General features: G+C 54.8%; 1 protein-coding gene across 1 annotated transcript; it reads right to left on the minus strand.

Annotated features, from left to right (window-relative positions):
* Positions 1 to 4,406: 4,406 nt before the first annotated feature.
* CHMP1A (charged multivesicular body protein 1A) lies at positions 4,407 to 11,418 on the minus strand. Its single transcript, XM_055552614.1, has 7 exons — positions 11,286 to 11,418; positions 8,960 to 8,979; positions 7,343 to 7,420; positions 6,630 to 6,776; positions 6,239 to 6,367; positions 5,792 to 5,979; positions 4,407 to 5,642 (listed from the first exon to the last, which is right to left on the minus strand). Exons 1-7 carry the CDS (start codon positions 11,290 to 11,292, stop codon positions 5,621 to 5,623), a joined length of 591 nt encoding a protein of 196 aa, XP_055408589.1. The 5' UTR covers positions 11,293 to 11,418; the 3' UTR covers positions 4,407 to 5,620.
* Between the last annotated feature and the right edge of the window lie 39 nt (positions 11,419 to 11,457).

The raw sequence follows: 11,457 nt of genomic DNA on the forward strand, positions 1-11,457 counted from the left end.
GGCGAAGGAACACGCTTTTGGCACACGCATGGGTCCCCGTAGACCTGGTTTCCGTGCCCACAGTGGGGGAGTACGGATGTGGTTTCTGCTCCACATAAGGGAGAGTTCGCACGTTGTTCCTGATGCACAGAGGAAGTGCCCGGACGTTGTTTCTGGTGCACCGGAAGTGATGCAACAATCTCATTCCCGAGCATATATACAATGGAATGTTGTCGTGCCTAACGTGTCCATAAGAAGGTGCACCAACATGATCTTGGTGCACAAGAGAGTGTCCACACCTGGTTTCTGGGTCCAGAGTACGGGGTGAACGGATGTGGTTTCAGGTGAACATAAAGGGGTGCGGGGACCATTATTTTTGATTCACACAGGGAGTGTCCGGCCAGTTGTTTCCGATACACACAGGAAGTGCCCTAACTTCGTGCATTCTTGCCTATACATATAATTTCGTGCAGTTGCGCCTAACATGTCCACAGGAGGGCGCGCTAACATGCTGTTGGTGAGCACATGGGTGCCAACAGACCTGGTGTCTGTGCCTAAAGTGGAGGAGAACAGATGTTGTTTCTGGTGCACATAAGGGCCGGGGTGCCCAGACGTAGCTTCTGAGGCACATAGGAAATGCCCGGATGTAGTTTCTGGAGCACACACAGTTCAGTTCAGTTAGTCGCTCATTCGTGTCCATCTGTTTGTGACCCCATGGAATGCAAGACGCCAGGCTTCCCTGTCCATCACCAGTTCCTGGGGCCTACTCAAACTCATGTCCATCGCGTTCAGTGATGCCATCCAACCACCTCATCCTGTCGTCCCCTTCTCCTCCTGCCTTCAGTCTTTCCCAGCATCAGGGTCTTTTCCAATGAGTCAGTTGTTCACATCAGGTGGTCAAAGTATTGGAGTTTCAGCTTCAGCATCAGTCCTTCCAATGAATATTCAGGACTGATTTCCTTTAGGATTGACTGCTTGGATCACCTTGCAGTCCAAAGGTCTCTCAAGAGTCTTGTCCAACACCACAGTTCAAAAGCATCAATTCTTCGGTTCTCAGCTTTCTTTATAGTCCAATTCTCACATCCATGCATGACCACTGGAAAAACCATAGCTTTGACTGGACAGACCTTTGATGGTAATGTCATGTCTCTGCTTTTTAATATGCTGTCTAGGTTGGTCATGGCTTTTCTTCCAAGGAGCAAGCGTCTTCTAATTCCATGGGTGCAGTCACCATTTGCAGTGATTTTGGAGCCCCCCCCAAATAAAGTCTGTCACTGTTTCCATTGTTTCCCCATCTATTTGCCATGCAGTGATGGAACTGGATGCCATGATCTTAGTTTTCTGAATGTTGAGCTTTAAGCCAACTTTTGCATTCTCCTCTTTTACTTTCATCAAGAGATTCTTTAGTTCTTCCTCACTTTCTGCCATAAGGGTGATGTCATCTGCGTATCTGAAGTTATTGATATTTCTCCTAGCAATCTTGATTGCAGCTTGTGCTTCCTCCAGCCCGGCATTTAGCATGATATACTCAGCATATAAGTTAAATAAGCAGGGTGACAATACACAGCCTTGACTTACTCCTTTCCCAATTTGGAACCAGTCTGTTGTTCCATGTCCCGTTCTAACTGGTGCTTCTTGACCTGCATACAGATTTTTCAGGAGGCAGGCAGGTGGTCTGGTATTCTCATCTCTTTAAGAATTTCCCACAGTTTGTTGTGATCCACACAAAGGCTTTGGCACACAGAGGTAGGCAACAATTTGATTCCTATGCGCATAGTGTCATGCTGTCGTGCCTAACCTGTCCACAGGAGGGCGCATCAACATGCTTTCAGTGCACACGTGGGTGCCCACAGACCTGGTGTCTGCGCCCACCGTGGCGGCAAATGGATTTGGTTTCAGGTGCACATAAGGGACGGAGAAGGAAATGGTAATCCACTCCAGTGTTCTTGCCTTGAGAATCCCGGGGACGGGGAAGCCTGGTGGGCTACCGTCTATGGATGGGGTAGCACAGAGTCGGACACGACTGAAGCGACGCAGCAGCAGCAGCAGCAGCACATAAGGGATTCCGAATATTGTTTCTGATTCACTCAGGAAATACCGGGACGTTATTTATGACGCACACAGATAGTGCCCAGACGTTTCTGATGCACACAGAAGTGCCCAGTTGTTTCTGAAACATACAGAGTTGAAATAATCTGATCCCCACGCATACAGTGGCATCCTGTCATCCCTAACGTGTACATAGGAGGGCGCACCAACATGCTTTTGTTGCACAGACCTGTGCCCACATACCCGGTTCCCGCGCCCATAATGGGGGCGCAAGGATGTGGTTTCTGGTGCACACAAGGGGGTACCTGGAGGTAGTTTCTGACACACAGGAACTGCCCGGAAGTAGTTTCTGCAGCTCCCGGGTAGCAGCCCGGATGCGATTTCAATGAGTACAGAGGAGCTGACGTATATAGTTTCTGGAGCGCACTGAGGGCGGGGTGCACTATTCTGGTTCTTGGACATACATGGGGGCATACCGTCGTGCCTCACGTGTTCATGGGGTAGGGAGCGGCGCACCAACATGCTTTCTGGTACATACATGGGGGCCCACAGAGGTGGTTCCCAAGCCTGCTGTGAGGGTGCACAGATATGGTTTCTGGTGCACAGAAGGGGACACCAGGACGCAGTTTATGGAGCACCGAGGGGTTGAGAAACCTGTTTGCATCTCAGGAAGCAACAGTTAAAACTGGACATGGAACAACAGACTGGTTCCAAATAGGAAAAGGAGTACATCGAAGCTGTATATTGTCACCCTGCTTATTTAACTTATATGCAGAGTACATCATAAGAAACGCTGGGCTGGAGGAAGCACAAGCTGGAATCAAGATTTCCAGGAGAAATATCAATAACCTCAGATATGCAGATGACACCACCCTTATGGCAGAAAGTGAAGAACTAAAGAATCTCTTGATGAAAGTGAAAGAGGAGAGTGCAAAAGTTGGCTTAAAGCTCAACATTCAGAAAACTAAGATCATGGCATCTGGTCCCATCACTTCATGGCAAATAGAAGGAGAAACAGTGGCTGACTTTATTTTTCTGGGCTCCAAAATAACTTCAGATGGTGATAGCAGCCATGAAATTAAAAGATGCTTACTCCTTGGAAGAAAGTTATGACCAACCTAGACAGCATAATAAAAAGCAGAGACATTACCAACAAAGGTCTGTCTTGTCAAGGCTATGGTTTTCCCCGTGGTCATGTATGGATGTGAGAGTTGGACTGGAAAAGAAACCTGAGGGCCAAATAATTGATGCTTTTGAACTGTGGTGTCGGAGAAGACTCTTGAGAGACACTTGGACTGCAAGGAGATCCAACCACTCCATTCTAAAGATCAATCCTGGGTGTTCACTGGAAGGACTGATGTTGAAGCTGAAACTCCAATACTTTGACCACCTGATGTGAAGAGCTGACTCATTGGAAAAGACCCTGATGCTGGGAAAGATTGAGGGCAGGAGGAGAAGGGGACGACAGAGGATGAGATGGTTGGATGGCATCACCAACTTGATGGACATGGGCTTGGGTGGACTCCAGGAGTTGGTGATGGATAGGGAGGCCTGGCGTGCTGCAGTTCATGGGGTCACAAAGAGTCAGACACGACTGAGCAACTGAACTGAACTGGTGGGTTGAGGACTGTTTTCTGGTTTGCACAGGGTGGCGCCCAGAGGTAGCTTCTGGTGTACACAGCGGGTACAGGAACATAGTTTCTAGTTTGTACAGCGCCCGGACATAGTTTGTGTAACACACAGGAAGTGCCCTGATGAAGGTTTGTGAATACGGAAGGGGCACGAACATCGTTGCTGGAGTACGTGGGGCGGCGGCAGGGTGGACCAATCTGGTTCTGGCGCGCACGTAGGGGCATGCTGTGGTGCTTCATGTTGTCCATAAGGTGCACACACGGGGGCCACGGTGGGGGTGCATGCAGGAAGTGCCTGGGCGCAGTTTCCAATGCACATAGCACAGTGCTCAGAGGTGGTTCCTGTGAGCTCAGGGGTGTAAACTGTGGCCATCCAGGTCAGAGAAACTAGAGGGCCTGTCCCAGACTTGGGGTTGCAATAGTTTTCTCAGTCGGTTCCTGGGTAATTTAGAGGCCTGAGGTGAGGAAAGCTCGTACACAAATGTATACTGATGTTGTGCACTAGGCTTTCAATTTTTAATAGCAGTTTAAAATTATTTCAGGGTAAAATTGTAAAGAAACTGGATCCTATCAAGTCGGACTGAGCAGGGCTTGGGAATCTCACTCCTCACACTACCTACCTGCCCGCTTCAGGAACACATTAGCCTGTCCTTGGGGCTGGACCACATGCCAAGGGCCCCCACCTCAGGCGCACACCCCCATCCTCCTCCCGCCTCCCACCAGCCACTGAAACAAAGATGGAAACGGTTCTCAGAGTCAATCTTTTTACTCAGAACAGCATTTCAGGAGAAGGCAAGCTTCGCCAGCTGCCCTTTGATGAGGAGTAGCCTCTGCCCCCACTGTGTCCCGGTGGGGCTCCACACCCCCTGGGGACACACTTGGGACCCTCTCTGGATCCCCAGCACATGGGAGCCCCAAGGGATGATGAGAGTGTAAGGCGAGGTGGTCATCACAGAAGAAAAATCAGACACTCTTGACCCCCTTTCTCTCTGGTCTCACATTACTGTCTATAGTTTATTGTACAGAACACCTGTGGCCTCCAAGTCCTGGAGGAATGAAACGCAGTGAGCCTCGGGAAAGCTCTCCCACATTTCTGTCCACAAGAGCCATCACTGTGAGGACGGTTGGTCCGAGGCCTCTGGTCAGCCCCAACCACAGGTGCTTTCCAGCTGCCACTTCCTGTCTACTGTTCCTTCTCTTTTGGCAAAAACAAAAACAAAAAACCCTGGGAGCTTCAGGAAGATGAAGTAAACTTTAGGAATTGAAGAAAACAGAAACGTGCAGCCTGTCTGAAGCTCCCCTCGGGCTCCCGCACGTCATCTGAACCAGTGCAGCCGCGGGCCCCATTGGGGCTCTCCTATCAGTCACTCTGGCTTCAAGGTCAATGGCGTGGGCCCACCATGCAGCAGGAGCCAGTCGGGGGAGGCACCCTGTTACTACAATTACGGGAATAATGTCCCCCCAGGAGGGGGAAGAGCCTGAGCCCATCTAGCGGCAGGACCAGGTTCCAGCTGGAGCAGGGAGCCTGGGGGTTGGGGGAAGCTGGCAACAGGGAGCCGCCCTGACCCCGGCTGGCTGACTGCTCCCCATGCGTCTGCCATCACGGAGTCTGAAGGCCCCCATATCCATGTGGAGACCACTGGCCAGTCCCTGTAAATTTCTTAGCAGGTGGTGGATGGAGGGAGCTTGCAGACTGTCCAGCTGGTTGGCCCAGAATCACAGAAATCACCCACGGAAGTCAGAAGTTTGTGCAAACTCACCCTGTAGGGCACAGACCCACGCCCACACTCAGACAAGAAGAAGAGGCCCAGGGCTGGCAGGTGAGAGGCTGAGAGCAGCAGGGGCCAGTGCTGCCGCAGGCTGTAGGCTCGCTCGGCAGAAAGGCCAGACCAGAAGGAAAGGGTGGAGGCGGCCTTCCCAGCCTTCCCCCAGGCCAGGAAGGGGCGCTGGTGCGGGCTCTGCTAATTCCTCAGGGCGGCCAACCTGCAAACAACACCAGGACACTCTGAGGCCCCGCAACAGCGCCCTCCACCTCTTCCAGGCCATCCTAGTTGCCTTCCTCCTAGGGTGAGCTGCCTGACGCCCCCACCCCCACTGCAGACACGGGGGCTGGGTTTCTGCGCCCCGCCCACCTCCGGGACAGCTGGTCCTCCTGGCTGCGCACGGAGCTCTCGCCCACAGCAGAGGCGCCCTCGGGCAGCTGGCTGAGCTGGTCCAGCACCTCCAGGCCGTTCTCCTCCGCGATCTGCAGGATGAGGCTATCTACCTGCTCCTGTGGCGTGGTCAGCGTGGTGGCCGAGCTCATGGAGTCTTCCATCACCTGGGGGTCGAGTGCCGGGCAGTCAGGGCACCCCGGGCTGCCTCTGTCCCTCCAGCCCCTTCTGGCACTCTCCGCAGCACACACTCTCCAGAGTGCTGGTCCTGGGGCACCCACCCCGGCCCCGGGCCCCCTCTCCCCTGCTGGACCTCTGTGGGCTGGTCTGGACTCCACACAAGGAACAGGACTCCCGGGGGGTGACTGCCCCAGGGGGAGGGAGGGAGCAGACGCGACCATCACCGGCACACCTGGGCGCACGTACCGACGTGTGTACATCCAGGTTCTGCACCTGCTGCTCGAACCTGTCCATCACAGCAGAGACCTTCTGCAGGTCCATGGTGCTGAGCGCCCGGTCCAGGGCTTTGGTCACCTGTGCCATGTTCTTGGTCACCTGGCGGAGACAAAAATGAGGAGGTGGGCAGGGCCCTCAGGCCCCAAGGGTCCCTGCATGGCACGTCCCCAGACAGTGCTGTCGATGGAAGAATGGACAGGAGGAGACCCAGGCCGTGCATGGACACTTAAGAGCCTTTGGGGCGTGTGTCACACTGGTGCCTGCCTGACTGTAGAGAGGGAATCCCGGGGTGACCCCAGTCCCAGCTGCACCCTCAACTCTGCCAGCAGAAGCCGGCTGTGTCCCCTGGCCAAGCACTCACCCCCTTCATGGTCACGGCTGTCTGCACCTTAGAGGCCACGGCATCCACGCGGGATGCCATGCGGAGCCAGTTCACACCTTCGTTCTTTTTGCGGATGGCATTCTCAGCATACACACGTGCACACTCTACATTCTTCTGCTGAAGGGCCTGAAATTCAGGAGGGAGATGCTAGCTGGGGTCCTGTCCTAGGGCTCTGTCTGCTGGTGGGGGGGTGGCCCGTTCTCAGCCTCTCCCCAGGGGTTCTCCTCAGAAATGTCTCGGGAGTGAGGGTATCTAGGACCAGGGCCCAAACCAGCTCCCAGAGAGGATCAGACAAAAGAAAGCCAAGCCCAAAGACCATGGCCGCCTTTCCATGCGTCCTCTCCACTGCCATGCCCGGCCCCCTCAGCTCCTCCTGGGTCACACATAGAATCTGTCCACCTGGAAGAAACAGAGCTGGAAAGGCCAGCATGGCCAGTGCTGACCGTCTGGGGGACAAGGCTTCAGACCACACGGTTGGCTGCGTTCCCTTTCTTCTCCAGGGCACCAGGTCACTCAGACTGGCCCAGACCCCAGGAGCTACTGCAGCCACTCAACGGCTGTAACCAGTGGCTACAAGCAAGTCCCCCAAGAGCGTGGGCGACCCCAGGAGCCTCCAGCCTCGCCCCGCCCCATGGAGGGTCAGAGCACAGGACCAACAGGACGGCCCGGCCGGCGTCAGGGCCCACACTCACCTTCTTCACCTTGGCCTGCTCTGCCTTGGAGTCCTTCTCCGCCTTCTTGGCCAGCTTCTCCAGCTGCTTTGCCGTGAACTGAGGTAAGGAGGCCGGGTCACCGCATCAGCCTGCCTGGCCCACACCCCGCCCTCCTGGGCCTCAAGTCCACCCGAAGGACTGCCGCCTCTGCTGGACAATCCACTCCCCTCCCAGCAACCTGTCCGTGGGCTGTGCCTGCAACCGCCTTCCCTCCATACACAGGCGGGCTGCAGGGGCCTCAGCCCCACCTTCCAGCCTGTTCCACAGAACAGCAGCTGGGGGCCTATTGAGAAACTGCCCACAGGCCTCACCAGCGTAAACCCCTCCCTCTATGATCTCTGGCTGTGAAGCAAACAGCTGAACGCCTTGGTGTCTGGGCCTCAGGCCGACGTGTGCCCTGCTCCCGTGGTCTGGCCCATGTAGGTCACCAGCTCCCTAACTGCAGGCTCATGGCCACAGGACGCTCTCTCCAAAGTCAACCCACTTCCTGGTCATCAAACTCAATCCTGAGAGGCCTTTAAATCAACATCTGCATTGCCTGACCCCCAGACCGTTCTCTTCCTGCACTGTCCATTCCAGTAGGCACTAGACACATGTGGCTATTAAAGTTTAAATTACTCAAAATTAAGTAAAAGTAAAACATCAGTTCCTTGGTCCTGGGAGCCCCACTCCAGGCGCCCAGTGTGGCTGACGTCAGCTGTTGCTGTGCACAGATACCCGGGCCGGTGCAGCCCTTCTCCTGCCCCAGCCGCCAGGGCCCCTCCCGAGGCGGCTCCTCGGCCTCCTGTGTCCAGCCTTGCCCGGCCCCCCCACCCCATGCACAGCCTGAAGTACACACCAGGCCACCATCTACTGCTGATAAACAAGGTCCTTTCCTCTGGCCAGGTGCCCTGGGACTCACTAGTCAGATCCAACATGGAGCCTCTGGTGTGACCTCGCATACCTCAGCCCTGATCAGAGTGGCCCCCAGGCCTCTGCTGACTGGAAGCTGGCAGGGAGAAGGCTCAGATGAGCCAGGGGAACAAGTGGCCTCCCAGAGGCCAGCAGTGTTCTCTCAGCCAGTGTCACTCGGGATTTCCAGTTGTAGAGAAAGGGTTTCTTGTGTGTCTACCTCCCGTCCTCCGTTCCTCAGGGAGAAGTCCAGGCGGTCCTGACCTGGAATCTGGTCTGGAGGCCCCGGGGCTGAGCCGGTACAGCTGCTACAATTGGGACCAGACAACCTCACTCCCTTGTCCTTCAGAGCCCACGTGGGTGTTCCCTCCGAGGGACTAAGGAACTCTGACAGAGCCTGCCAACACCACCGCGGGCAGGAGGGACGCTCGCCGACAGAAAGAATGCTGTCCCGTGTGTGACTCTGAAGGACGTGAGGCCACCATTTTAAACACCACATGGACCGTTCACGGGATGCCCACAGTCACCCTCATGGACAAGTCCAAGTGACCTGCTTCCACTCAGCCCAAGAAAAGCCAGCAAGGCATGTCCCCGACCCTTCGGTCATCAGTCTGGCTGAGCACTGTCCTAAGTGTGACTCGCACCATCTGATCCCACTGACAACCACCGGGATAGGGTCAGGGTGAAAGGCTGATCAGCACATACCTTCAGCTGGAACAGGGTGTCTGCAAAGAGAGACGATTAAAAGATGGTTAGGAATGTGAGAAGCAGCACTCCTAGTCAGCTGATGGGGTCACCACCTCCCCTGAATGTGAAGAGCTGGCATAGAACTGGGGCCTGGAGGGAGGCCCACTCACACCAGCTTGGCACCTCCTTAGCCACAAAGCTCGGGCAATGAGAGTTTCCCTGACCCTCTGACACCTCTAGGAAACACCTGGACAGCACCAGCTGACCTTAAGGGTATGAGCGCAGCCCACAGTGAAAACTCAGTACGGTCTGTAATCGGTGCAGCTTTACAAAGGACCCTTGGGAGTTCTCCCCAATCTAGTAAGGTTTACTACTTGTTGTTCAGTTGCTAAGTCTTGTCTGACTCTTTGCAACTCCATGGACTACCGCACGCCAGGCTTCTCTATCCTTCACTATCTCCTGGAGTTTGCGCAAACTCATGACCATTGAGTTGGTAGTGCTATTTAACCATCTCATCCTCTGCCACCCCTTCTCCTTTTGCCCTCGATCTTTCCCAGCCTCAGGGTCTTTTCCAGTGAGTTAGCTCTTCACATCAGGTGGCCAGAGTATTGGAGCTTCAGCTTTAGCATCAGTCCTTCCAATGAATATTCAGGGTTGATTTCCTTTAGGATTGACTGGTTTGATCTTGCAGTCCAAGGGACCCTCAAGAGTTCTCCAGCACCACAGTTCAAAAGCACCTTCAGTGCTCAGCCTTCTTTATGGTCCAACTCTCACATCTGTACATAACTACTACAAAAACCATAGCTTTGACTAGAAGGACCTTTGTTGGCAAAGTGATGTCTCTACTTGTTAATAGGTTTGTCACAGCGTTTCTTTCAAAGAGCAAGTGTCTTTTAATTCCATGGCTGCAGTCACCATCTGCAGTGATTTTGGAGCCCAAGAAAATAGTACTTGACAGTCTGTTTTTCATGGATAAAAAAAGCAGGGTAATGATTCTTAAGTTGTAAAAGAGCTGGCCCAGAGACCACTCTCCATGGGAGCTGCCATCTCTGAGCCATCAAATCTGCAATGACCAACTGGAGACGTGCATGAGCGTAAGTGTTACTGGGGAAGTCCCTTGGTATCTGAATTTGCCACTCACCCAAACTCAAGAGCTAGGTAGTTTGGGGTTCATCTTAAAACGATCTCAGTGTATCTCATTCCTAAATTTGGGAAATGATTCTTGAAACTGTTTACCACACTAGCCCAGAATGAAGAAACAAAATTCTGGAACCAGAATCCAGACCCATAAAGGCAGGTGAAGGCTCCCAGCCGAGAGCTCCCCTGGGCCCTGTGCATCTGCCACCCATGAGCGCAGGACCTGGGCAAGGCCAGGTTGTCTGTGCATCTGGGGCAGGTGGCAGGCAGCGTGCTTACTGCGGGGGACAGCAAGGCTGTGTTAGGTGTGGCCCAGACTTGGGTGAGAGGGACAGACTCCGGTGGGAGGGACAGATTCCCACCCCAGGCAAAACCTGGCCCTGGAGAAAAGGGATATAAGAAAACAGAATTCCCTGGGAAGCTGAAGCTGAGTGGGAGAGGCAAAACCCAACGTGTGTGTGCTGGGCCTTGGGGTGGGGTGCCTTTATCGTCTCTCTGAGGCAATCTGTATAGAATTTCCTTCTCGACAGTGACGTTCCACCTGTCTGTCACACCAGCACTAAAACATTCTAGCAAATGTACCTATCTTCACTTTATCACAGATGCTTCCTGTTCCTAGGCAGAGCAGGGCAGAGAGCCCTGAGGTGGTACTGCTGGCAGTGGAGGACCAGACGGACGACCAAGCCGCCTGGGGCCTGCGCCTGCACGCACTCCCTCCCAGCCTCTGTTTTCCCATCTGCGGAATGGGACCATACGGTTCCTACCTCAAGAACTTCTGTGCCTGTACCTAATGAGGAATTTTTTTGCCTTAGCTCTTATTTCTCTTGGTAATGTTCTGGGGGCACTGGTACAACTGCCTCCTTTTCGGGTGCCCTCTGACCCAGAATCCCAGGGCCCAAAAGCCTGATGTCCCTCACCAGTACAGCAGCTTGGCAAAGGGGGGGGGGGGGGGCGGGGCGGGGGCAGGGGCCGCCGGTCGTTGGGGAGAGCCGGGGAAATGGACGGGGATCAGGGAAGGGGCTCTGGTATCGGAGTTCTGGGTCGAGGTCCCGGGTTATGGGGTCGGGGACTGGGGTCCCGGGTTCAGGCCCCGGAGTCCGGGGTCGGGTTTCAGGGTCTGGGATCGAGGCCAGGGGCACTCGCCTAAGCCCCGCCCAAGCCCCGCCCGCCCCGCCCCGTACAGCCCCGGAGGGTGGCGGCCTCTCACCGTCCATGGCTGGTCCGGCAGCGGCAGGCCTGGGAAAGGCAGACCGACAGGATCTTCCAGCGGCGTCAACAGAACCGACCGCGGCTGGCGAGCGGACCGGAGGGCGGGTGGGCACTTCCGGGTCGCGCCTATTTCAGCGGCGGGGCGCTCTCGCGAGAGGATGGGCTGGTCC

Source organism: Bubalus kerabau, chromosome 17, assembly GCF_029407905.1.
Source record: "Bubalus kerabau isolate K-KA32 ecotype Philippines breed swamp buffalo chromosome 17, PCC_UOA_SB_1v2, whole genome shotgun sequence".
In the NCBI taxonomy this organism is placed as follows: Eukaryota; Metazoa; Chordata; class Mammalia; order Artiodactyla; family Bovidae; genus Bubalus; species Bubalus kerabau.